The sequence below is a fragment of the Lepidochelys kempii genome, chromosome 1, assembly GCF_965140285.1.
Source record: "Lepidochelys kempii isolate rLepKem1 chromosome 1, rLepKem1.hap1, whole genome shotgun sequence".
Lineage (NCBI taxonomy): Eukaryota > Metazoa > Chordata > Testudines > Cheloniidae > Lepidochelys > Lepidochelys kempii.
In genome coordinates this window covers 303,852,735-303,880,728 of record NC_136380.1, presented here as the reverse complement: position 1 = coordinate 303,880,728, position 27,994 = coordinate 303,852,735, and the positions used below count along the sequence as shown (strand labels likewise).

General features: G+C 45.1%; 1 protein-coding gene across 1 annotated transcript; it reads right to left on the bottom strand.

Moving 5' to 3' along the window:
* Nucleotides 1–112: 112 nt before the first annotated feature.
* On the bottom strand, nucleotides 113–27,994 carry LOC144930500 (uncharacterized). The gene is made up of 3 exons (XM_078852523.1): nucleotides 27,518–27,994; nucleotides 26,672–26,929; nucleotides 113–138 (listed from the first exon to the last, which is right to left on the bottom strand). The coding sequence occupies exons 1-3, from the start codon at nucleotides 27,921–27,923 to the stop codon at nucleotides 113–115; spliced, it is 690 nt and encodes a 229-aa protein (XP_078708649.1). The 5' UTR covers nucleotides 27,924–27,994.

The window sequence follows — 27,994 nt, the reverse complement described above, 5'->3', positions numbered from 1 at the left end:
AGTGGCCCGGCTCCTCAGGGCCATGAGCACAGTACTCCAGTCCTCTGGGTGGACGCTATAGAAAACCCTAAGAGACAGAGTATCAGTGGAGACCTATTGCCATACACAAATGTCACTGAGGGTCAGAATCGTTTTCGCCTGCAATACAAGGGCAAAAACACAGTATAAGAGGATTTTCTTGTTTTAATTCAGAAATGAGAAATGCATCTCATATGCTCTCCCCATACCTCACCCCACTGCTCCCATGAGGAGCAAATCTCCTCTCCTTGATGGAATGCTAAGCAGGAGATTGAGAAGTTTCAGAGTAGCAGCCGTGTTAGTCTGCATTCGCAAAAAGAAAAGGAGTACTAGTGTCATCGGATGCATCCGATGAAGTGAGCTGTAGCTCACGAAAGCTTATGCTCAAATAAATTGGTTAGTCTCTGTTAGGTGCCACTAGTACTCCTTTTCTTTTTAGGAGTTTGAGAGTTGCCTATGCAAGGTAAAATAAGGGCCATGGAGCCTGATTCACCACTCCATTTTTATGCTGCTGTAACTCCGTGGATTTCACTGGCGTTAAACTAGTGTAAAACTGGAACACCACAGTGGTAAATCAGACCCAGAGGTTTTTGGTCTGAACTAGAAGAGGGAGGCAGTGGTTTTTTGGGTAAGATTTGCAAACTTCATAATGAAAATAGAGAACATTTCCTTTGTTGCAACTTTACAAGTTTTTTGAAAGATTTCCATATTCCATATTTTTCCACTGACAATTTTACCCTCTGGTTCTGCAAAGAGAGGCATGCCTTATGGTTAACGTTATTTACAAATCGTTTTCATAGCCATTCACCTCTACCTGGCATTGGAGACATGAGAAGACTGAAGGATCCAAGCTGCATATCTAGCAAGAGTTAATTCATTGACCAGTTCTCTATGCTGAAGACCAAACCTCTGACATTCTTCTATGTCATTTCCTATAAAACTTCACGAGTCAAACGTCTGGTAGCACCGATATGATCAGTACCTAGTCAGGTAGAAAATCATGATCAAAATTATGTATATGTTGACAATTATGTGGTCTGCATATGATTTTCAGTTATCACAAACAATTCTTGATAACTGCATTTTGTGCAGTTATCACCTCTGTTTGTTAATTGACATTCTGTTTGATCTTTCCCAACTGCTGTTTGCCTTTACTTCAAGAAGATAATCTGGTATCACAGGCTCAATGTGTTATTGAATATTTGTTTTTCTTGGAATCTCAGGACTGTTTTGGACGTGAGAATTTTTCAGCAGAGAATTCATTGTTCAGAATTTCTTTCCATATATTTTATAGACCTAATTAATCAGACTCTAAAGATCTGTATGAATAGGATTTCTTCTTTCATTTAAGATTATTGTTACAGATGTAGAGAACACAGAAAGCCAAATTCATCCCTTCTATTACTACAGTGGAGTCACTTTTAAGGTGTAAATGCACTTCAAGGTTGAGCTACAATTAACCAGGGGGCACACATCTTGGTACTTATATGGTACCCATCACCATGGGTTGACTATTCTGTTTATGTTAATAACATTTATTAATTAATTTTTTATAACAAATTAAGCAATATTATACGAGTTTACAATTAAAAAGGAACAGAAGGAGAGAACATCCTATGTATAGGCAGAACGGCTCAGTTTAGGATTATGAGGGACAATCAAAACTGTTGGAATTTCCTGACCTTTAAAAGATCGATGTGTCATCTTTCATGTTCCTTTACTTTTCTCTCCACCTGCTTTCTTAAAGTATGTAATGTTTCTAAAAAAAACAAAACAAAACAACAATGTAAAGAAAATGTAGGTGTGGAGAGAGAATTCAAATCAGCTCCTTCTGACTTACATGTTCCTCTAGACTAGAAACTGGAGGGGATTGAAAGCTCCACAAGCCTATTAGCTTTCTGTATAAAGCAATTTACATTAGGTAAGGACAGATCTGTTAAGAAAGACCAAGTTAAGGTTGAGGACTAGGATTGTCAAAGGGAATGAAATGGAGTTACATATCCAACTCATACTGACTTTCCTTGGTTTAGCCTTCCTTAATAAATCTATTCTTTGATAAAGAACTTTTAATCTCCACCACCTTCACTGAAGAAACGTCAGCTAGAGGTAACTGGTTGATGGCACTTACAAACTCTGCCAACTTCTCTAATAGACTAGGTCCTTAAATTATCTGTCATTGTCCAAGTTGTCCTTCACCTTGGTTATGACTGAAAAGTTAAGAAAACCTGAAACTAGAAAGATCATTTTTCTATATAAAAGGCTAATTCTATCTCACTCCATAACACTTCACCCCGTCACACACTTTTTAGCTTGTAGGGAGACTGTAACCTGGAGAATAAGCACATTCTCAGCGACCTAGAAAGATTACAAAGTGTACTCACAAATCTAGAGCTCTACTTTTAATTAACTGTAATTGGTTTGGGTGTGTTCAGTGCTGAAAAACATTTTCCTTTCTTTTAGCTAGGGTCTGCTAAATATATTAATTCAGAACTAATGATTGAGATTGGCTCAGAATTCTCTTTTATGTATTTGAGAAAGCAAAAGCCAGCCAAAGCTTGAGACTCCTGGTAAAACAATCGGGCCAGGGGCGGGGGGGAGGATGATAATATTTTGAATGGATAATTTTGTTATGTTTGCTACTGTTTCATGAAGTAACAAAATTTGAGAGCGATTCTCTATTTAACTTTAACATTTTTGCTTTTAAAAAGCCCCCACCTCCCTAATAAGCAATTAGTTGTAAGAAAGCCAGATGACTGAGTCCCCCTCCCTTCATTCTTATTACTGTAGTAAAATTTGGTCTTAGCTGATCACTGTTCTGCAGGGTAAGGAAAGGTAGCATAGAGGTGAGTCATACTGCTAAGGGACACAACCAGCTGGCCATACTTTTTTTAATTATAATGCATTTTTAATGTAAAAATCTCAGAGAGAGAGAGAGACGTGGCAGGCAGTGTCCAAGATTAGGTGGGTCTCTAAACGCAATAGAGATGATGATGCCCAGGACTCCTTACTGCAGCCAGAGTTAAAGGAGGAGAAATGTGTTTTCTTGTATCACTTGTGAAACTGTGGTTTACAAAAACAAAACTGACAATATCACAAGGAAGCAAAATATCATGTTACCTTTAGACGAGAGTCCCCAGTATGAATTTTATTATCTAGTGAGCGGTTATAGAGGAGCAAAACACAGAAATCACTGAAGATGCTGTTGTTGTAGCTGGGACTAAAGTAAAGGTTACTGTTTACTAGCACAGACTGAATGCATTCTGTGCTATGCCTCCATTGCGGCTTCTCTCACATGTAGTATTACCCCCAACAATGACACTGATATTTGTCTCTCTAAGGATCCTATTGGTTAGTGTAATGGCAGTGTATAGCCCAGTAGCAGGTGGATGTTGTAAGTCCCCAATAAAGTACATTTTAAAACATTTGTGTGCTTTAGAAAATAAAACCAGCCTCACTATGTAAACAATTTCAAAACTGTCTTTACAAGTTCATAATAAAAACCCCATAATAATCACTTTTCCCCATAAATTAAATTGTATATTGTTGGGCTCTCAGTAGTCTCAGTGTGACTTCCTCAACATTCAACAGTGGCAACATTGGTCATGTTGCTGCTCTCGTTTTCCTCCAATGTCACATATTTTAAAAAGGTGGAAAGATTACTAATAGCAAGGTTGTTGGGATAAGATTTCATTTCCAGCACTGAAATTCATGTTAACTTATGCCACCCCATGAAATAAATCATGTATCTGAAGCAGCTTATTGTACATAGCATGTATATGTGTGTGTGTGATTATATAGACCTAAGCACAGAGGTGAAGAGTGAATCTCAAAAGAATCCAAGGTTTTATGCAATTTCGATAGTCATATACTTATCTATACCATCTCTGAACTATCCAAGTCTTTTTGTTATGCTAGATTAGGCTGGAAAGTATAAAAGTATGGCCTTGGGGTAATTTCCATCTTCACTTCTTGTTAACACAGAATAAAGCTGCAGAGCTCTGTGATCCATGAGAGTTTTAAAAAGTTAACAGAATTTTCTGCACCTAGAAAAGGACTTCAAGATACAGTACAGAAATATATATTCAGTGGATATACACACAATACCTAAATAATAGGTATTTCAAAATTCAGAAATGTAGTGTATTTTCATACACAGGTGCATTGGGCTTTATAATGATTTAAGACTCAAGCATTCCAGATTTTACTTATTCGTTTTTAAGGGAAGACTACTTTATATGAACCATAGTTGGAATCTTAAGCTAAATAAAACTGCAGTTAAATTAAATATTTTCTGACTCATACTGAATCATCTGATTTAGGTCCTGCAGGCTGCAGTGTTACCTTGCCTGGTGAGTTGAATAATTATTTATAGACTAAGTGAACATTAAGATCACCCTTTATCTAACTTTACACAGGCTGTTGGGTTAGCAGCTATTGTAGAGATTATTCTGCTGGGTAATGTGGTCCCACATTGTAGGTCAGGGTCCAGCTGCCTTTTTTTCATTCTGTAAAGATGGCTTGAAAATGCTGGCACAATGGGTTTACACCACATTGATTCTATAATCCCTAATCTACTGTGTCTACAGGGGACTATAGTTCTATGTAACTGGCATAAAACAAAGTGATAAATGTTAAAGTTCTTAATGAAAATGAAGTAATCAAGGATCCATTGAAAAGTTCTATACTTTTCACAATAACGATTCTTGATATTTAGATAGATTATAATGAAACAAGTATGTTTCTCTGAGATGCATGATACAAATAATATTTATAGCATGGTGCCATGCGGCTAAATTGAAACCACATTGGTTCCACATTAAACACATAGTATAGTTTGGTGATACTGTATTTCAGATCTTTCTGAAGGAATATTTTATACCCAAACTATGCTGTGAGGCATGAGGCTGAATTTATGCCACTTAGCTTCAAACACTCCCATTGAAATACACAGTCTGGAGTTTCTTATTGCCACTTTGAATCTGAAACTATCAAAGAATAAGAAAATTATCTCAAATATGACATAACTGATGACCCATAAAATACCCATTTCATGATCCCAGAATAGTGGATGTCTCTCTAATGTTGGAATCATGCACTACTGTAATGAATAATCTCACTTAGGGTTGAACTATGGTTCTAGTGAAACCAGCGCGCTACATTACATGACAAAAGCACACACTGAAATGCAAAACGTGGCATTTGCATGTAAATAATATTATTCATTATAGATTCATTAGGAGGTATTGGATCCCATTGACCCCTCTCCCATTCCCCGCACATCAGTCTGTGAACTTCTTTTCTGATATCAGGCAGCAAAATACTCAATTTTTCTATCATGTCTAACAGCCTGATGTCAGTTTTGCAAACATATACAAAAATAATATAAAATACTTTGTTACATCTTGTGTTCTAATCTACATTAGCAAAAAATAACACATCCCAGTGAGCATGCTGTAACAATGCTTCTGGGCCTGCAAATATTTGTGGCTGAAATTTAGGTCACTTAGGCCCAGAACCTCAGAGGTATTTAGGAGCTTAGCTGCAATTGAAATCAGTTGGACCTGGACCTTACAGTCAGATTCTGACACTCTTACACACACTGTGTAGCACCATTTGAAATCAATGGGACTATTCAATGAGAGTAAAGATGGCAGAATCAGGGCATTGATGTTTAAGGCACAGTCCTACATTGAGAACTGTACGGATCTAGAGATTTGCTTTTGCTGTTCTCAATTAATAATAGTAGGGATGTACATAATTGAATTTCAGGCGCCATCAGGTATGTAGATGACCAAGGGTACATCTACAGTGCAAACAGGAATTGTGATTGCACCCAGTGTAGGCATACTCAAGCTAGCATTGATCTAGCTAGATTAAAGCTGACTGAGGTATGTCTACATGTTCTGCAGTCACACCTCCTGACTGCAGTGTAGATGTACTCCAAGTGATCAAAGCTGTGCCCTAAGTGTGCAAAATATGAAAAACAGTAGCTAGGACACTGGACTTGGACTCAGGAGACCTGGATTCTGTTCTCTGCTGTCCTCCTGATTGAATTTAAGCAAGTCACTTCAACTTTCTGTGCCTCTGTTTTTTCATTTGTAAACTGGAGATACAGGTACTGTTACTTGCCTCCTTTGTAATGTGTTTGAGATTCACAGGTTAAAAGCGCTATGCAAGAACATATATTCTTATATATTTAAAGTCTGGTCCTCATGCAGGCTGTTTGTCTAGAAATTTGTTTAGCTTTTTTACTGTATACTATGGTTCTATGTGGTAGGTGAGGACCCAGCTGCTACTAATCACTGTATTATATCATTAAGCTTTGTTTAACATGCAGAATTCTGCTTCCCAACCTCAATCAGTCATGAACCCTGCCTGTCTTTGAAACCAGCTCACTGATATGACACATACTTAAATGATAAATCAAATAGGTGTATATTTTGCAAAATATAAATCTGTCTCTTTACAAAGATTCTGTGACTTGGTCTCAGTTTGTTGATCATAACACAGGCCTCCACCATTCTGAAAATAGCTAGTTAAGCATAAATGGCAAACAAGCAAGAAAAATCAAACACTTCCCCAAAGTAAACAGCTCTGGGGAGATCTGAGTAGTGAAAGAAAAAAATCAGCTGAAATATATCTTAATAACTAGAGCTCTGATCTTGCTTGAATTGGAGTCAATGGGAGTTTTATCATTAACTTCAATGGGAGCAGGAGAGGGTAATTTTACCATTTAAAAGTGGCAAAAATATTTCAGAGTAGCACCAGTCTAACAGGACATCAACTTCTGTGGGCTCCAAAACACACAAAGTAAAAGGGAATAAAAGATCAGGAAATGCCACAAAACTACTGTATTGTTGGTTCATGGTTTCATATACCTCCTTTTCTATTATTTGTACTTGTTTAAAAATGGAAAATAAAATAATAAAAATAAAGTAGTAGAGTCCAGGGTAGAGTCCTCCATTTTGTAAGTATTGCTTACATACTTTGTTCCTAGATGTATGACCTTGCATTTTGCCATACTGAAACATACTTTTTGCTTCACCCAGATTACCAAATGATCCAGATCACTCTGTATCAATCACCTGTTAAAAAAATTGGCCTTATTTTTAATTTGTATTTGTCTGGCTTTAACTTCCAGACATTGATTCCTGATATGCCTTTTCTCCATAGACTATAACTCTTCCTCTTGACATATAACTCTTCCTCTTCCTTGAAGAGCAGAAGCATTTAAACTGCTAACTTCAAAGCACTAGGTTAAGAGGATTGCAGAATATGTTGGGTTCTTCTCCTCCTTCAACTTCATGCTAATGTAGGCAGGGGGTTCATGAGACTTTGACAGCTGGCAAGGCATTGCATGCCTATCAAGAGGGCTTGGGATCAGGTTTCTCACTGGGAGACGCATAGGGAGGAGGTGGTTAGTGGGTTTTAGATTGTTAATAAACCACTGAATGCATCCGATGAAGTGAGCTGTAGCTCATGAAAGCTTATGCTGAAATAAATTTGTTAGTCTCTAAGGTGCCACAAGTACTCCTTTTCTTTTTGCGAATACAAACTAACACGGCTGCTACTCTGAAACATAAATCCAGTGTCTCTGTTCAGTCCATGATTTTTAGTGTCTAGCAAAGTTATGAATTTAAGCTCCCAGGCTCATCTTTTGTGGTGCAGATTTCCTGTGAGGCTGAGGACTGAGAGGTCAGATATAGAGTGATCACTTTGTGAAAAGCGTTAACACACAGGTGCTTTGGCTGTTTTTATCTTTTATCATTTTCCTGTGGAAGTTCATCCAAGAGTGTGGTGATTGTCTCCTTTCACCCACATAGTTATTAATGGGGCCTGAATGCACTGAATGAAATATAGCACATATTGTGATAGGCATGTCTAGGACCCCTGAATCTTTAAAAGTGTGTTGTGGGGGGTGATAAAAGACAAAAAACACCATACCACCTGTGGGTGAACGCTTTTCACCAAACTATCACTCTATATCTGACCTCTCAGTCCTCAACCTCAAAGGAAACCTGCACAACACCTTCAAAAGATGAGCCTGGGAGCTTCAATTTGTAACTAAAAGTCACGGACTGAAAAAAGACACTGGATTTATGGTTTAGTATGACAATTTATAACCCATTAGCCACCTCTTTCACCACCAGTCTCCTCCTCCCATCTAACTCCTCATGACTCACTCATGAGTCAGAAGTGTTAATGGGCCGTTTCACTTGGAATGGTCCCTTGAAATATGTGTTAACTACTTATGCTGAGCAATCTGTTCCACCTTGTATTTAACTGTGACACTCTGAATGCTTTTCCCAGTCCTGAAGAAGAGCTCTGTGTAATCTCAAAAGCTTGTCTCTCTCACCAACAGAAGATTGGCCCCATGATGATATTACCTCATCCACCGGGTCTCTCTGCTAGCATTCAAGAAAGAAATTTTTGAGTCATTGTGGATAATTCTCTGAAAACAGCAGGTAACTGTGCAGTGGCAGTCAAAAAAGCTAACAGAATATTAGAAACCACTAGGGAAAGAATAGATAATAAAACAGAAAATCTCATAATGCCACTATCTAAATCCATGGTATGCTCACACCTTGAATACTGCATGCAGTTCTGGTCACCCCATCTCAAAAAAGACATATTAGAATTGGAAAAAGTATAGAGAAAAGCAACCAAAATTATTGGTATGGAACAACTTCCATATCAGGGGAGATTAAAAAGACTGGGACTGCTTAGAAAAGAGACAATAAAGCATAAGTGGATTCCATAAAGAATTAGATAAGTTCCTGGAGGATAGCTCCACCAATGGCTATTAGCCAAGATGGTCAGAGATACAACCCTATGCTCTGGGTGTCCTTAAACCTCTGACTGACAGAAGCTGGGATAGGATGACAGGGAATGGATCACTCAATAATTGCCCTGTTCTATTAATTACTTCTAAAGGATTTCCCACTGGCCACTGTCAGAGACAGGATGCTGGACTAGATGGACTATTGTCTGACACAGTATGGCCATTCTTACGTTCTTACATTTTTCAAGAACGGAGCCTGTTTAAAAGTGGAGTGGGGCATGAAAAGAGGGAGATAACTAATTTAAATTTCAAAGTAAAACAATAAAGGCTGTCCTGAAAAATTTAAAGCAGGATGTATCAAAAATCTGAACACTAAGTTCTGAGAACTTCCTGATCTACATATATATTTAAGTGGATGTCGCACATTAATTGATAGAAGAGAACATCTGGAAAAGCATCTAACTACTTTATCTTATACCTTCATACCTGCCTCTTACTAGTTTCATTCTGATACATTCTCTTTCCTTTCTTTAAGTTACCCTCCCTTTTACTTGTTTACCCAACCAATAGTTTACATTTATTTTCATTGCCTCTTAATCTGGCCCAGGGAAGATGTATTCCATGCATAAAGTACTGACTGCCCCTACATCATATAGCTAGCATTAATCACATTCTTATATAAACAAACTCACTGAAAATGTTGCCTTTTTTTATTGAGAGGTTTAGCAGATAATCTAACTTTTGTATACACTCAGGGATGGATTTAAGAAGAAACATGACATAAAGTGAACAAAACTCAAGATCCCAATACTCAGGGGGAAAGGTACATCAGAAACTTGGAGTAATGTGGATCCCAGTCCTGAAGGGCAGGGATTTGTAGACCAATATGTTTCTGAGCCCTGGTCTACACTAGGACTTTAGGTCGAATTTAGCAGCATTAAATCGATGTAAACCTGCACCCGTCCACACGATGAAGCCCTTTATTTCGACTTAAAGGGCTCTTAAAATCAATTTCCTTACTCCACCCCTGACAAGTGGATTAGCGCTTAAATCAGCCTTGCCAGCTCGAATTTGGGGTACTGTGGACACAATTCGACTGTATTGGCCTCCGGGAGCTATCCCAGAGTGCTCCATTGTGACCGCTCTGGACAGCACTCTCAACTCAGATGCACTGGCCAGGTAGACAGGAAAAGAACCGCGAACTTTTGAATCTCATTGCCTGTTTGGCCAGCGTGGCAAGCTGCAGGTGACCATGCAGAGCTCATCAGCAGAGGTGACCATGATGGAGTCCCAGAATCGCAAAAGAGCTCCAGCGTGGACTGAACGGGAGGTACGGGATCTAATGCTGTATGGGGAGAGGAATCTGTGCTATCAGAACTCCGTTCCAGTTTTCGAAATGCCAAAACCTTTGTCAAAATCTCCCAGGGCATGAAGGACAGAGGCCATAACAGGGACCCGAAGCAGTGCCGCGTGAAACTGAAGGAGCTGAGGCAAGCCTACCAGAAAACCAGAGAGGCGAACGGCCGCTCCGGGTCAGAGCCCCAAACATGCCGCTTCTATGATGAGCTGCATGCCATTTTAGGGGGTTCAGCCACCACTACCCCAGCCGTGTTGTTTGACTCCTTCAATGGAGATGGAGGCAATACGGAAGCAGGTTTTGGGGAGATGATGATGATGATGAGGAAGAAGATGATGATGATGATGAGGTTATAGATAGCTCACAGCAAGCAAGCAGAGAAACCGGTTTTCCCGACAGCCAGGAACTGTTTCTCACCCTGGACCTGGAGCCAGTACCCCCCGAACGCACCCAAGGCTGCCTCCTGGACCCAGCAGGCGAAGAAGGGACCTCCGGTGAGTGTACCTTTTAAAATACTATACATGGTTTAAAAGCAAGCATGTGAAAGGATTACTTTGCCCTGGCATTCGCGGCTCTCCTGGATGGACTCCCAAAGCCTTTGCAAAAGGTTTCTGGGGAGGGCAGCCTTATTGCATCCTTCATGGTAGGACACTTTACCACTCCAGGCCAGTAGCACGTACTCGGGAATCATTGTACAACAAAGCATTGCAGTGTATGTTTGCTGGCGTTCAAACAACATCCGTTCTTTATCTTTCTGTGTTATCCTCAGGAGAGTGAGATATAATTCATGGTCACCTGGTTGAAATAGAGTGCTTTTCTTCAGGGGACGCCCAGAGGAGCTGTCATAAATATAAAGGGAAGGGTAAACCCCTTTGAAATCCCTCCTGGCCAGGGGAAAGCTCCTCTCACTTGTAAAGGGTTAAGAAGCTAAAGGTAACCTCGCTGGCACCTGACCAAAATGACCAATGAGGAGACAAGATACTTTCAAAAGCTGGGAGGAGGGAGAGAAACAAAGGGTCTGGGTCTGTCTATATGCTGGTCTTTACCGGGCATAGGCCAGGAATGGAGTCTTAGAACTTTTAGTAAGTAATCTAGCTAGGTATGTGTTAGATTATGATTTCTTTAAATGGCTGAGAAAAGAATTGTGCTGAATAGAATAACTATTTCTATCTATGTATCTTTTTTGTAACTTAAGGTTTTGCCTAGAGGGGTTCTCTATGTTTTGAATCTAATTACCCTGTAAGATATCTACCATCCTGATTTTACAGGGGGGATTTCTTTATTTCTATTTACTTCTATTTTTTATTAAAAGTCTTCTTGTAAAAAACTGAATGCTTTTTCATTGTTCTCAGATCCAAAGGTTTGGGTCTGTGGTCACCTATGCAAAGTGGTGAGGCTTTTTATCCAACATTTCCCAGGAAAGGGGGGTGCAAGTGTTGGGAGGATTGTTAATTGTTCTTAAGATCCAAGGGTCTGGGTCTGTAGTCACCTAGGCAAATTGGTGAGGCTTTTTACCAAACCTTGTCCAGGAAGTGGGGTGCAAGGTTTTGGGAAGTATTTTGGGGGGAAGGACGCGTCCAAACAGCTCTTCCCCAGTAACCAGTATTAGTTTGGTGGTGGTAGCGGCCAGTCCAAGGACAACGGGTGGAATATTTTGTACCTTGGGGAAGTTTTGACCTAAGCTGGTAAAGATAAGCTTAGGAGGTTTTTCATGCAGGTCCCCACATCTGTACCCTAGAGTTCAGAGTGGGGGAGGAACCTTGACATGGTGGCATAGTGGTGGGATTAACCTGAAATCATTTTGAGATCCAGTTGAGATTTTTTGAACTAGAAATACAGATTTTAAAAAGGAATTTTTTTTTCCTGTGGAAAGGAAGTCCAGAAAGCAGCTTTGAAACTGAAAGCAGCTTTTTTTTTCTCTGCTTTGTGGCCAAGCAGAGACAAAAGGGGATTATCTTGTGAATTGCAGGTTTTCTTTGCCTGGAGGCAGGGTACTTAACTCCTGCAGGGAAATTCACAGTCTTCCAACCCAGAGGTTTTTTTTTCCTTTTCTTCCTAAAAGTAAATAGGGGGTGTGTGTTCAACCCATTTGCTTTTTCTTTGGGCTGGGTAAGCAGGTTTCCAAGTAGTTGGAGGTTTTTTGCTTTAATTTGGGCCCAGAGCAGAGACAAGGGAATTGTCTTTTTCTGTAGGCTGACAGTCACTATCAGAGAATAGGTATTCTATTCCAGCACAGCAAAATTTTACAGCCACGTTTTGTTTGTTTATTTCTAAACCTCGGGTGTAAAGTTAGTTAAAAACAGAGAGGTTAGAATGACCAAATCCTCAGCTCGACTACAGCTGGAATTAGCCAAATTTCAGGCTGAGGAAAAACAAAGGGAATATGAAAGACAGATAGAACTCATGCGGCTGGAGAAGGAGGTACAGGAGGCTGCCCACAAGAGGGAAATGGAGGCAAGGAAGCATGTGGAGGAGGAGAAGGAAAAAGAGAGGAAGCATGTGGAGGAGGTGGAGAGGATAAAGGCCCAGCAGAATATACCAACAAACCCTAGCAATCCTTCTCCAGGTACCACTTCCCATCCCAGAAAGTTCCCCACCTACAAGGCAGGTGATGATACTGAGGCCTTCTTAGAAAACTTCGAAAGGGCCTGCCTTGGGTACAACATCTCTACTGACCAATACATGGTAGAGCTGAGGCCGCAGCTCAGTGGACCCTTAGCTGAGGTGGCAGCTGAAATGCCTAAAGAACACATGAACAAGTATGAACTGTTTAAATCCAAGGCGAGAGTCAGAATGGGGATAACACCCGAGCAGTCTCGTCGGAGGTTCCGAGCCCAAAGGTGGAAACCAGACATGTCATTTACCCGACATGCCTACCACATTGTGAAACATTGGGATGCCTGGATATCAGGAGCAAGTGTTGAATCTCCAGTAAATTTGCCCTTCCTAATGCAAATGGAACAATTCTTAGAGGGTGTTCCTGAGGAAATAGAAAGATACATCCTAGATGGGAAACCCAAAACTGTAATTGAGGCAGGAGAGATTGGAGCCAGATGGGTGGAGGTGGCAGAGAAGAAGAAAACTGGTCGCAGTTGGAGCGGAGACCAGAAGGGACCACCCCAGACCACACCCTATTACCGGGGGCCGCCCAAAGCCCCACCTACCTCCCAAAGAACCCTCCAGACCCCTTATCGTCCCACCACCCCGTTCTCCAGCAACCCTCCTCGCCCCAGTGACCCGTCAGCTGGACGATGTTTTAAGTGTAACGAGCTGGGGCATGTAAAGGCCAACTGCCCCAAGAACCCCAACAGATTACAGTTCATTGCACCGGAATCACACCAGAGGTCCACAGGCCCAGATACCTCCCAGATACCCTTGGAGCGGAGGGAAACTGTGAGTGTGGGCGGGAAGAAGGTCACCGCGTGGAGGGACACCGGAGCACAAGTGTCAGCTATCCATGCTTCCTTAGTGGACCCCAATTTAATCAACCCAGAGATCCAAGTGACGATTCAACCCTTCAAGTCCAACTCTTTCAATTTGCCTACAGCCAAGTTGCCTGTCCAGTACAAGGGCTGGTCAGGAATGTGGACTTTTGCAGTCTATGATGATTATCCCATCCCCATGCTGTTGGGGGAAGACTTGGCCAATCATGTGAAGCAGGCCAAGAGGGTGGGAATGGTCACCCGCAGCCAGGCTAAACAAGCCGTGAGGCCTAGCTCTGTTCCGGAAACTTCTATCAGGACCCAGTCAGAGGTGATGGACCCGGACCACAGGCCAATGTCTGCAACAGCAGTAGTGGATCCAGTCCCAGAGACACAGACGGAACCAGTCCCAGAACCGGAACCAGCCGAACAACCAACACCAGACCCCGTGTCAGCACTGAATCCAGTACTTGCAACCTCAACACCAGAGGGCCCCACCGAACCTGAACTGGCAACAGCCGATAACTCTACACAAGAGGCTCAGCCGGAGCTTGAATCCCAACATAGTGCAACAGCGGAGAGCGGTTCACAGTCAACAGAAACAGCTCCATCCCCTATATCGCTTCCAGAGGGACCAAGCGTAGGTCCACAATCCCATGAGGAACTGATGTCTCCAGCATCAAGGGAACAGTTCCAGACCGAACAGGAAGCAGATGAAAGCCTCCAGAGAGCTTGGACGGCGGCACGGAGCAACCCACCGCCTCTCAGCTCTTCTAATCGATCCAGGTTTGTTATAGAAAGAGGACTTTTATACAAGGAAACTCTTTCTGGTGGACACCAGGAAGACTGGCATCCTCAGAGACAGTTGGTAGTTCCAACTAAATACCGGGCCAAGCTCTTGAGCTTAGCCCATGATCACCCTAGTGGCCATGCTGGGGTGAACAGGACCAAAGACCGTTTGGGGGGGTCATTCCACTGGGAGGGAATGGGCAAGGATGTTTCTACCTATGTCCAGTCTTGTGAGGTGTGCCAAAGAGTGGGAAAACCCCAAGACCAGGTCAAAGCCCCTCTACAACCACTCCCCATCATTGAAGTTCCATTTCAGCGAGTAGCTGTGGATATTCTGGGTCCTTTTCCGAAAAAGACACCCAGAGGAAAGCAGTACATACTGACCTTCATGGATTTTGCCACCCGATGGCCGGAAGCAGTAGCTCTAAGCAACACCAGGGCTAAAAGTGTGTGCCAGGCACTAGCAGACATTTTTGCCAGGGTAGGTTGGCCCTCCGACATCCTCACAGATGCAGGGACTAATTTCCTGGCAGGAACTATGAAAAACCTTTGGGAAGCTCATGGGGTAAATCACTTGGTTGCCACTCCTTACCACCATCAAACAAATGGCATGGTGGAGAAGTTTAATGGAACTTTGGGGGCCATGATACGTAAATTCGTAAATGAGCACTCCAATGATTGGGACCTAGTGTTGCAGCAGTTGCTCTTTGCCTACAGAGCTGTACCACATCCCAGTTTAGGGTTTTCCCCATTTGAACTTGTATATGGCCATGAGGTGAAGGGGCCATTGCAGTTGGTGAAGCAGCAATGGGAGGGATTTACACCTTCTCCAGGAACTAACATTCTGGACTTTGTAACAAACCTACAAAACACCCTCCGAACCTCTTTAGCCCTTGCTAGAGAAAACTTACAGGATGCTCAAAAAGAGCAAAAAGCCTGGTATGATAAACATGCCAGAGAGCGTTCCTTCAAAGTAGGAGACCAGGTCATGGTCTTAAGGGCGCTCCAGGCCCATAAAATGGAAGCATCGTGGGAAGGGCCATTCACGGTCCAGGAGCGCCTGGGAGCTGTTAATTATTTCATAGCATTCCCCACCTCCAACCGAAAGCCTAAGGTGTACCATATTAATTCTCTAAAGCCCTTTTATTCCAGAGAATTAAAGGTTTGTCAGTTTACAGCCCAGGGAGGAGACGACGCTGAGTGGCCTGAAGGTGTCTACTACGAAGGGAAATGTGCTGGTGGTGTGGAAGAGGTGAACCTCTCCATGACCCTTGGGCGTATGCAGCGACAGCAGATCCAGGAGCTGTGCACTAGCTACGCGCCAACGTTCTCAGCCACCCCAGGACTGACTGAACGGGCATACCACTCCATTGACACAGGTAATGCTCACCCAATTAGGGTCCAACCTTACCGGGTGTCTCCTCAAGCTAAAACTGCTATAGAATGGGAGATCCAGGATATGTTACAGATGGGTGTAATCCGCCCCTCTGAAAGTGCATGGGCATCTCCAGTGGTTCTAGTTCCCAAACCAGATGGGGAAATAGGTTTTTGCGTGGACTACCGTAAGCTAAATGCTGTAACTCGCCCAGACAACTATCCAATGCCACGCACAGATGAACTATTAGAGAAACTGGGACGGGCCCAGTTCATCTCTACCTTGGACTTAACCAAGGGGTACTGGCAGGTACCGCTAGATGAATCTGCCAAGGAAAGGTCAGCCTTCATCACACATCTCGGGCTGTATGAATTTAATGTACTCCCTTTTGGGCTGCGAAATGCACCCGCCACTTTCCAAAGACTTGTAGATGGTCTCCTAGCGGGATTAGGAGAATATGCAGTCGCCTACCTTGAAGACGTGGCCATATTTTCGGATTCCTGGGCAGACCACCTGGAACATCTACAAAAAGTCCTTGAGCGCATAAGGGAGGCAGGACTAACTGTTAAGGCTAAGAAGTGTCAAATAGGCCTAAACAGAGTGACTTACCTTGGACACCAGGTGGGTCAAGGAACTATCAGCCCCCTACAGGCCAAAGTGGATGCTATCCAAAAGTGGCCTGTCCCAAAGTCAAAGAAACAGGTTCAATCCTTCTTAGGCTTGGCTGGTTATTACAGACGATTTGTACCGCACTACAGCCAAATCGCTGCCCCACTGACAGACCTAACCAAAAAGAAACAGCCAAATGCTGTTCAGTGGACCGAAAAGTGTCAGAAGGCCTTTAACAAGCTTAAAGCGACACTCATGTCTGACCCTGTACTAAGGGCCCCAGACTTTGACAAACCGTTCCTAGTAACCACAGATGCGTCCGAGCGTGGTGTGGGAGCAGTTTTAATGCAGAAAGGACCAGATCAAGAATTCCACCCTGAAGTGTTTCTCAGCAAAAAACTGTCTGAGAGGGAAAGCAACTGGTCAGTCACTGAAAAAGAATGTTACGCCATTGTCTATGCTCTGGAAAAGCTACGCCCATATGTTTGGGGACAGCGTTTCCACCTGCAAACCAACTGTGATGCACTGAAGTGGCTTCACACCGTCAAGGAAACTAACAAAAAACTTCTTCGGTGGAGTTTAGCTCTCCAAGATTTTGATTTCGACATCCAACACATCTCAGGAGCTTCTAACAAAGTGGCTGATGCACTCTCCCGTGAAAGTTTCCCAGAGTCAACTGGTTAAAATCATCCTTGAGATGTGGAAAATATTGTTAGTCTTTATGTACTTGGTAGTATATTTAGAGATGCATGTGTCTTATTAACTCTGTTTTTCCTAGAGCTCCAGGAAGAAATCCCAGCCAGTGTTTCACCCTAGCTGAGATTTGGGGGGCGTGTCATAAATATAAAGGGAAGGGTAAACCCCTTTGAAATCCCTCCTGGCCAGGGGAAAGCTCCTCTCACCTGTAAAGGGTTAAGAAGCTAAAGGTAACCTCGCTGGCACCAGACCAAAATGACCAATGAGGAGACAAGATACTTTCAAAAGCTGGGAGGAGGGAGAGAAACAAAGGTCTGGGTCTGTCTATATGCTGGTCTTTACCGGGGATAGGCCAGGAATGGAGTCTTAGAACTTTTAGTAAGTAATCTAGCTAGGTATGTGTTAGATTATGATTTCTTTAAATGGCTGAGAAAAGTATTGTGCTGAATAGAATAACTATTTCTGTCTATGTATCTTTTTTGTAACTTAAGGTTTTGCCTAGAGGGGTTCTCTATGTTTTGAATCTAATTACCCTGTAAGATATCTACCATCCTGATTTTACAGGGGGGATTTCTTTATTTCTATTTACTTCTATTTTTTTATTAAAAGTCTTCTTGTAAAAAACTGAATGCTTTTTCATTGTTCTCAGATCCAAGGGTTTGGGTCTGTGGTCACCTATGCAAAGTGGTGAGGCTTTTTATCCAACATTTCCCAGGAAAGGGGGGGTGCAAGTGTTGGGAGGATTGTTAATTGTTCTTAAGATCCAAGGGCCTGGGTCTGTAGTCACCTAGGCAAATTGGTGAGGCTTTTTACCAAACCTTGTCCAGGAAGTGGGGTGCAAGGTTTTGGGAAGTATTTTGGGGGGAAGGACGCGTCCAAACAGCTCTTCCCCAGTAACCAGTATTAGTTTGGTGGTGGTTGCGGCCAGTCCAAGGACAACGGGTGGAATATTTTGTACCTTGGGGAAGTTTTGACCTAAGCTGGTAAAGATAAGCTTAGGAGGTTTTTCATGCAGGTCCCCACATCTGTACCCTAGAGTTCAGAGTGGGGGAGGAACCTTGACAGGAGCCCATTCCTGCTGGGCTGTTTGCCTGTGGCTAAACAGAAATGTTCCCTGCTGTTAGCCACAGGGAGGGAGGAAGGTTGAGGGGGTAGCCATGCGGTGGGGGGAGGCAAAATGTGACCTTGTAACGAAAGCACATGTGCTATGTATGTAATCTTAACAGCAAGGTTTACCCTGAAAGAGTGTAGCCACTGTTTTATAAAATGTGTCTTTTAAATACCCCTGTCCCTTTCTTTTTCTCCACCAGCTGCATGTGTTTCTATGATCACAGGATCTTCTCCTTCCCAGAGGCTAGTGAAGTTTAGAAAGAAAAAAAAACGCACTCGCGATGAAATGTTCTCCGAGCTCATGCTGTCCTCCCACACTGACAGAGCACAGACGAATGCGTAGAGGCAAATAATGTCAGAGTGCAGGAAAGCACAAAATGACCGGGAGGAGAGGTGGCGGGCTGAAGAGAGTAAGTGGCGGGCTGAAGACAGGGCTGAAGCTCAAATGTGGCAGCAGCGTGATGAGAGGAGGCAGGATTCAATGCTGAGGCTGCTGGAGGACCAAACCAGTATGCTCAAGTGTATGGTTGAGCTGCAGCAAAGGCAGCTGGAGAACAGACTGCCACTACAGCCCCTGTGTAACCAACCGCCCTCCTCCCCAAGTTCCATAGCCTCCTCACCCAGACGCCCAAGAACGCGGTGGGGGGGCCACCGGCCAACCAGCCACTCCGCCACAGAGGATTGCCCCAAAAAAAGAAGGCTGGCATTCAATAAATTTTAAAGTTGTAAATTTTTAAAGTGCTGTGTGGCATTTTCCTTCCCTCCTCCACCACCCCTTCTGGGCTACCTTGGTAGTCATCCCCCTATTTGTGTGATGAATGAATAAAGAATGCATGAATGTGACGCAACAATGGCTTTATTGCCTCTGCAAACGGTGACTGAAGGGAGGAGGGGAGGGTGGTTAGCTTACAGGGAAGTAGAGTGAACCAAGGGGCGGGGGGTTTCATCAAGGAGAAACAAACAGAACTTTCACACCGTAGCCTGGCCAGTCATGAAACTGGTTTTCAAACCTTCTCTGATGCGTACTGCACCCTCCTGTGCTCTTCTAACCGCCCTGGTGTCTGGCTGCGCGTAACCAGCAGCCAGGCAATTTGCCTCAACCTCCCACCCTGCCATAAACGTCTCCCCCTTACTCTCACAGATATTGTGGAGCACACAGCAAGCAGTAATAACAGTGGGAATATTGGTTTCCCTGAGGTCTAAGCGAGTCAGTAAACTGCGCCAGCGCGCCTTTAAACATCCAAATGCACATTCTACCACCATTCTGCACTTGCTCAGCCTGTAGTTGAACAGCTCCTGACTACTGTCCAGGCTGCCTGTGTACGGCTTCATGAGCCATGCCATTAAGGAGTAGGCTGGGTCCCCAAGGATACATATAGGCATTTCAACATCCCCAACAGTTATTTTCTGGTCTGGGAATAAAGTCCTTTCCTGCAGCTTTTGAAACAGACCAGAGTTCCTGAAGATGCGAGCGTCATGTACCTTTCCCGGCCATCCCACGTTGATGTTGGTGAAACGTCCCTTGTGATCCACCAGAGCTTGCAGCACTATTGAAAAGTACCCCTTGCGGTTTATGTACTCGCCGGCTTGGTGCTCCGGTGCCAAGATAGGGATATGGGTTCCGTCTATGGCCCCACCACAGTTAGGGAATCCCATTGCAGCAAAGCCATCCACTATGACCTGCACATTTCCCAGGGTCACTACCCTTGATATCAGCAGAGCTTTGATTGCGTGGGCTACTTGCATCACAGCAGCCCCCACAGTAGATTTGCCCACTCCAAATTGATTCCCAACTGACCGGTAGCTGTCTGGCATTCCAAGCTTCCACAGGGCTATCGCCACTCGCTTCTCAACTGTGAGGGCTGCTCTCATCTTGGTATTCATGCGCCTCAGGGCAGGGGAAAGCAAGTCACAAAGTTCCATGAAAGTGCCCTTACGCATGCGAAAGTTTCGCAGCCACTGGGAATCGTCCCAGACCTGCAACGCTATGCGGTCCCACCAGTCTGTGATTGTTTCCCGACCTTATTCGACCTTATTCCGTAGTGTCGACATACCCTCATTCAACATTGTTCTGCCAATAGGCTGTCTTATTCCTTAAATCAGGCAGCTGTTTAAATCTCAAACACTTTGGAAGTAAATATTAACTTGTAAGCTTTTATTGATATTGTATACAGTGGTGGACTGTTGTCAAAACAAATGCAGTATTGTAGTTCATCTGTAGATCAGTTCATTCCAAATGGCCTTATGTCTACACTATGGAATAAGGTCGAATTTATAGAAGTCGTTTTTTTAGAAATCGGTTTTATATATTTGAGTGTGTGTGCCCCACAGAAAATGCTCTAAGTGCATTAAGTGCACTTGAGCGGATCACTGCGGACTATGTGGCTCTAGGAAGAAGAATAAAGGAGTTGGAGGCGCAAGTGGTGTTCTCGTCCATCCTCCCCGTGGAAGGAAAAGGCCTAGGTAGGGAGCATCGAATCGTGGAAGTCAACGAATGGCTACGCAGATGGTGTCGGAGAGAAGGCTTTGGTTTCTTTGACCATGGGATGGTGTTCCATGAAGGAGGAGTGCTGGGTAGAGACGGGCTCCATCTTACGAAGAGAGGGAAGAGCATCTTTGCCAGCAGGCTGGCTAACCTAGTGAGGAGGGCTTTAAACTAGGTTCACCGGGGGAAGGAGACCAAAGCCCTGAGGTAAGTGGGAAAGCGGGATACCGGGAGGAAGCACAGGCAGGAATGTCTGTGAGGGGAGGGCTCCTGCCTCATACTGGCAATGAGGGGCGATCAACAGGTTATCTCAAGTGCTTATATACAAATGCACAAAGCCTTGGAAACAAGCAGGGAGAACTGGAGGTCCTGGTGATGTCAAGGAACTATGACGTGATCGGAATAACAGAGACTTGGTGGGATAACTCATATGACTGGAGTACTGTCATGGATGGTTATAAACTGTTCAGGAAGGACAGGCAGGGCAGAAAAGGTGGGGGAGTAGCACTGTATGTAAGGGAGCAGTATGACTGCTCAGAGCTCCGGTACGAAACTGCAGAAAAACCTGAGTGTCTCTGGATTAAGTTTAGAAGTGTGTGCAACAAGAGTGATGTAGTGGTGGGAGTCTGCTATAGACCACGGGACCAGGGGGATGAGGTGGATGAGGCTTTCTTCCGGCAGCTCACGGAAGCTACTAGATCGCATGCCCTGATTCTCATGGGTGACTTTAATTTTCCTGATATCTGCTGGGAGAGCAATACAGCGGTGCATAGACAATCCAGGAAGTTTTTGGAAAGCGTAGGGGACAATTTCCTGGCGCAAGTGCTAGAGGAGCCAACTAGGGGGGGTGCTTTTCTTGACCTGCTGCTCACAAACCGGGTAGAATTAGTGGGGGAAGCAAAAGTGGATGGGAATCTGGGAGGCAGTGACCATGAGTTGGTTGAGTTCAGGATCCTGACGCAGGGAACAAAGGTAAGCAGCAGGATACGGACCCTGGACTTCAGGAAAGCAGACTTCGACTCCCTCAGGGAACGGATGGCCAGGATCCCCTGGGGGACTAACTTGAAGGGGAAAGGAGTCCAGGAGAGCTGGCTGTATTTCAAGGAATCCCTGTTGAGGTTACAGGGACAAACCATCCCGATGAGTCGAAAGAATAGTAAATATGGCAGGCGACCAACTTGGCTTAATGGTGAAATCCTAGCGGATCTTAAACATAAAAAAGAAGCTTACAAGAAGTGGAAGGTTGGACATATGACCAGGGAAGAGTATAAAAATATTGCTCGGGCATGTAGGAATGTTATCAGGAGGGCCAAATCGCACCTGGAGCTGCAGCTAGCCAGAGATGTCAAGAGTAACAAGAAGGGTTTCTTCAGGTATGTTGGCAACAAGAAGAAAGCCAAGGAATGTGTGGGCCCCTTACTGAATGAGGGAGGCAACCTAGTGACAGAGGATGTGGAAAAAGCTAATGTACTCAATGCTTTTTTTGCCTCTGTTTTCACTAACAAGGTCAGCTCCCAGACTGCTGCGCTGGGCATCACAAAATGCGGAAGAGATGGCCAGCCCTCTGTGGAGATAGAGGCGGTTAGGGACTATTTAGAAAAGCTGGACGTGCACAAGTCCATGGGGCCGGACGAGTTGCATCCGAGAGTGCTGAAGGAATTGGCGGCTGTGATTGCAGAGCCACTGGCCATTATCTTTGAAAACTCGTGGCGAACCGGGGAAGTCCCGGATGACTGGAAAAAGGCTAATGTAGTGCCAATCTTTAAAAAAGGGAAGAAGGAAGATCCTGGGAACTACAGGCCAGTCAGCCTCACCTCAGTCCCTGGAAAAATCATGGAGCAGGTCCTCAAAGAATCAATCCTGAAGCACTTGCATGAGAGGAAAGTGATCAGGAACAGCCAGCATGGATTCACCAAGGGAAGGTCATGCCTGACTAATCTAATCGCCTTTTATGATGAGATTACTGGTTCTGTGGATGAAGGGAAAGCAGTGGATGTATTGTTTCTTGACTTTAGCAAAGCTTTTGACACGGTCTCCCATAGTATTCTTGTCAGCAAGTTAAGGAAGTATGGGCTGGATGAATGCACTATAAGGTGGGTAGAAAGCTGGCTAAATTGTCGGGCTCAACGGGTAGTGATCAATGGCTCCATGTCTAGTTGGCAGCCGGTATCAAGTGGAGTGCCCCAAGGGTTGGTCCTGGGGCCGGTTTTATTCAATATCTTCATAAATGATCTGGAGGATGGTGTGGATTGCACTCTCAGCAAATTTGCGGATGATACTAAACTGGGAGGAGTGGTAGATACGCTGGAGGGGAGGGATAGGATACAGAAGGACCTAGACCAATTGGAAGATTGGGCCAAAAGGAATCTGATGAGGTTCAATAAGGATAAGTGCAGGGTCCTGCACTTAGGACGGAAGAACCCAATGCACAGCTACAGACTAGGGACCGAATGGCTAGGCAGCAGTTCTGCAGAAAAGGACCTAGGGGTGACAGTGGACGAGAAGCTGGATATGAGTCAGCAGTGTGCCCTTGTTGCCAAGAAGGCCAATGGCATTTTGGGATGTATAAGTAGGGGCATAGCGAGCAGATCGAGGGACGTGATCGTTCCCCTCTATTCGACATTGGTGAGGCCTCATCTGGAGTACTGTGTGCAGTTTTGGGCCCCACACTTCAAGAAGGATGTGGATAAATTGGAGAGAGTCCAGCGAAGGGCAACAAAAATGATTAGGGGACTGGAACACATGAGTTATGAGGAGAGGCTGAGGGAGCTGGGATTGTTTAGCCTGCAGAAGAGAAGAATGAGGGGGGATTTGATAGCTGCTTTCAACTACCTGAAAAGGGGTTCCAAAGAGGATGGCTCTAGACTGTTCTCAATGGTAGCAGATGACAGAACGAGGAGTAATGGTCTCAAGTTGCAGTGGGGGAGGTTTAGATTGGATATTAGGAAAAACTTTTTCACTAAGAGGGTGGTGAAACACTGGAATGCGTTACCTAGGGAGGTGGTAGAATCTCCTTCCTTAGAGGTTTTTAAGGTCAGGCTTGACAAAGCCCTGGCTGGGATGATTTAACTGGGAATTGGTCCTGCTTTGAGCAGGGGGTTGGACTAGATGACCTTCTGGGGTCCCTTCCAACCCTGATATTCTATGATTCTATGATTCTAAGTGCATTAACTTGGGGGAGTGCTTCCACAGTACTGAGGCTAAAGTCGACTTCCGGAGCGTTGCACTGTGGATAGCTATCCCACAGTTCCAGCAGTCTCCGCTGCCCATTGGAATTCTGGGTTGAGATCCCAATGTCTGATGGGGCTAAAACATTGTCGCGGGTGGTTCTGGGTACATATCCTCAGGCCCCCCTTCCCTCCCTCCCTCTGTGAAAGCAAGGGCAGACAATCGTTTCGCGCCTTTTTTCCTGAGTTACCTGTGCAGACGCCATACCGTGGCAAGCATGGAGCCCGCTCAGGTAACCATCACCCTATGTCTCCTGGGTGCTGGCAGACGCGGTACGGCATTGCTACACAGTAGCAGCAACCCATTGCCATCTGGCAGCAGACGGTGCAGTACGACTGGTAGCCGTTCTCGTCGTGTCTGAGGTGCTCCTGGCCACGTCGGCTGGGAGTGCCTGGGCAGACATGGGCGCAGGGACTAAATTTGGAGTGACTTGACCAGGTCATTCTCTTTAGTCGTGCAGTCAGTCCTATTGAACCATCTTATGGTGAGCAGGCAGGTGATACGGATTGCTAGCAGTCGTACTGTACCATCTTCTGCTGAGCAGCCATGAGATTTGGATGGCATGCAGTCCTTCTGCACTGTCTGCTGCCAGCCAAAGATGTAAAATATAGATGGAGTGGATCAAAACAAGAAATAGACCAGATTTGTTTTGTACTCATTTGCCTCCTCCCCTGTCTAGGGGACTCATTCCTCTACGTCACACTGCAGTCACTCACAGAGAAGGTGCAGCGAGGTAAATCTAGCCATGTATCAATCAGAGGCCAGGCTAACCTCCTTGTTCCAATAAGAACAATAACTTAGGTGCACCATTTCTTATTGGAACCCTCCGTGAAGTCCTGCCTGAAATACTCCTTGATGTAAAGCCACCCCCTTTGTTGATTTTAGCTCCCTGAAGCCAACCCTGTAAGCCATGTCGTCAGTCGCCCCTTCCTCCATCAGAGCAACGGCAGACAATCGTTCCGCGCCTTTTTTCTGTGCGGACGCCATACCAAGGCAAGCATGGAGGCCGCTCAGCTCACTTTGGCAATTAGGAGCACATTAAACACCACACGCATTATCCAGCAGTATATGCAGCACCAGAACCTGGCAAAGCGATACCGGGCGAGGAGACGACGTCAGCGTGGTCACGTGAGTGATCAGGTCATGGACACATATTTCTCTGAAAGCATGGGCCCTGCCAATGCATGCATCATGGTGCTAATGGGGCAGGTTCATGCTGTGGAACGCCGATTCTGGGCTTGGGAAACAATCACAGACTGGTGGGACCGCATAGTGTTGCAGGTCTGGGACGATTCCCAGTGGCTGCGAAACTTTCGCATGCGTAAGGGCACTTTCATGGAACTTTGTGACTTGCTTTCCCCTGCCCTGAGGCGCATGAATACCAAGATGAGAGCAGCCCTCACAGTTGAGAAGCGAGTGGCGATAGCCCTGTGGAAGCTTGGAACGCCAGACAGCTACCGGTCAGTTGGGAATCAATTTGGAGTGGGCAAATCTACTGTGGGGGCTGCTGTGATGCAAGTAGCCCACACAATCAAAGCTCTGCTGATATCAGGGGTAGTGACCCTGGGAAATGTGCAGGTCATAGTGGATGGCTTTGCTGCAATGGGATTCCCTAACTGTGGTGGGGCTATAGATGGAACCCATATCCCTATCTTGGCACCGGAGCACCAAGCCGGCGAGTTCATAAACCGCAAGGGATACTTTTCAATAGTGCTGCAAGCTCTGGTGGATCACAAGGGACGTTTCACCAACATCAACGTGGGATGGCCGGGAAAGGTACATGACGCTCGCATCTTCAGGAACTCTGGTCTGTTTCAAAAGCTGCAGGAAGGGACTTTATTCCCAGACCAGAAAATAACTGTTGGGGATGTTGAAATGCCTATATGTATCCTTGGGGACCCAGCCTACCCCTTAATGGCATGGCTCATGAAGCCGTACACAGGCAGCCTGGACAGTAGTCAGGAGCTGTTCAACTACAGGCTGAGCAAGTGCAGAATGGTGGTAGAATGTGCATTTGGATGTTTAAAGGCGCGCTGGCGCAGTTTACTGACTCGCTTAGACCTCAGGGAAACCAATATTCTCACTGTTATTACTGCTTGCTGTGTGCTCCACAATATCTGTGAGAGTAAGGGGGAGACGTTTATGGCAGGGTGGGCGGTTGAGGCAAATTGCCTGGCTGCTGGTTAAGTGCAGCCAGACACCAGGGCGGTTAGAAGAGCACAGGAGGGCGCGGTACGCATCAGAGAAGCTTTGAAAACCAGTTTCATGACTGGCCAGGCTACGGTGTAAAAGTTCTGTTTGTTTCTCCTTGATGAAACCCCCCGCCCCTTGGTTCACTCTACTTCCCTGTAAGCTAACCACCCTCCCCTCCTCCCTTCAGTCACCATTTGCAGAGGCAATAAAGCCATTGTTGCTTCACATTCATGCATTCTTTATTCATTCATCACACAAATAGGGAGATGACTACCAAGGTAGCCCAGAAGGGGTGGTGGAGGAGGGAAGGAAAATGCCACACAGCACTTTAAAAATTTACAACTTTAAAATTTATTGAATGCCAGCCTTCTTTTTTTGGGGCAATCCTCTGTGGCGGAGTGGCTGGTTGGCCGGTGGCCCCCCCACCGCGTTCTTGGGCGTCTGGGTGAGGAGGCTATGGAACTTGGGGAGGAGGGCGGTTGGTTACACAGGGGCTGTAGTGGCAGTCTGTTCTCCAGCTGCCTTTGCTGCAGCTCAACCATACACTGGAGCATACTGGTTTGGTCCTCCAGCAGCCTCAGCATTGAATCCTGCCTCCTCTCATCACGCTGCTGCCACTTTTGAGCTTCAGCCCTGTCTTCAGCCCGCCACTTACTTTCTTCAGCCCGCCACCTCTCCTCCCGGTCATTTTGTGCTTTCCTGCACTCTGACATTATTTGCCTCCATGCATTCGTCTGTGCTCTGTCAGTGTGGGAGGACAGCATGAGCTCGGAGAACATTTCATCGCGAGTGCATTTTTTTTTCTTTCTAAACTTCACTAGCCTCTGGGAAGGAGAAGATCCTGTGATCATAGAAACACATGCAGCTGGTGGAGGGAAAAAAAAGGGACAGGGGTATTTAAAAGACACATTTTATAAAACAGTGGCTACACTCTTTCAGGGTAAACCGTGCTGTTAAGATTACATACATAGCACATGTGCTTTCGTTACAAGGTCACATTTTGCCTCCCCCCACCGCGTGGCTACCCCCTCAACCTTCCCCCCTCCCTGTGGCTAACAGCGGGGAACATTTCTGTTTAGCCACAGGCAAATAGCCCAGCAGGAATGGGCTCCTCTAGGTGTCCCCTGAAGAAAAGCACTCTATTTCAACCAGGTGACCATGAATTATATCTCACTCTCCTGAGGATAACACAGATAGATAAAGAACGGATGTTGTTTGAACGCCAGCAAACATACACTGCAATGCTTTGTTGTACAATGATTCCCGAGTACGTGTTACTGGCCTGGAGTGGTAAAGTGTCCTACCATGAAGGACGCAATAAGGCTGCCCTCCCCAGAAACCTTTTGCAAAGGCTTTGGGAGTCCATCCAGGAGAGCCGCGAATGCCAGGGCAAATTAATCCTTTCACATGCTTGCTTTTAAACCATGTATAATATTTTAAAAGGTACACTCACCGGAGGTCCCTTCTCTGCCTGCTGGGTCCAGGAGGCAGCCTTGGGTGGGTTCGGGGGGTACTGGCTCCAGGTCCAGGGTGAGAAACAGTTCCTGGCTGTCGGGAAAACCGGTTTCTCTGCTTGCTTGCTGTGAGCTATCTATAACCTCATCATCATCATCATCTTCTTCGTCCCCAAAACCTGCTTCCGTATTGCCTCCATCTCCATTGAAGGAGTCAAACAACACGGCTGGGGTAGTGGTAGCTGAACCCCCTAAAATGGCATGCAGCTCATCATAGAAGCGGCATGTTTGGGGCTCTGACCCGGAGCGGCCGTTCGCCTCTCTGGTTTTCTGGTAGGCTTGCCTCAGCTCCTTCAGTTTCACGCGGCACTGCTTCGGGTCCCTGTTATGGCCTCTGTCCTTCATGCCCTGGGAGATTTTGACAAAGGTTTTGGCATTTCGAAAACTGGAACGGAGTTCTGATAGCACAGATTCCT

Coding starts and splice junctions, on each gene's coding strand:
- LOC144930500 (XM_078852523.1), bottom strand. CDS start 27,923: ATGAAGGACAGAGGCCATAACAGGGACCCGAAGCAGTGCCGCGTGAAA. Junction 26,930..27,517: donor AGGCAGAGAAGGGACCTCCG/GTGAGTGTACCT, acceptor TCCCTCCACCAG/CTGCATGTGTTTCTATGATC. Junction 139..26,671: donor AGCTCAAAAGTGGCAGCAGC/GTGATGAGAGGA, acceptor CTTGTATTGCAG/GCGAAAACGATTCTGACCCT.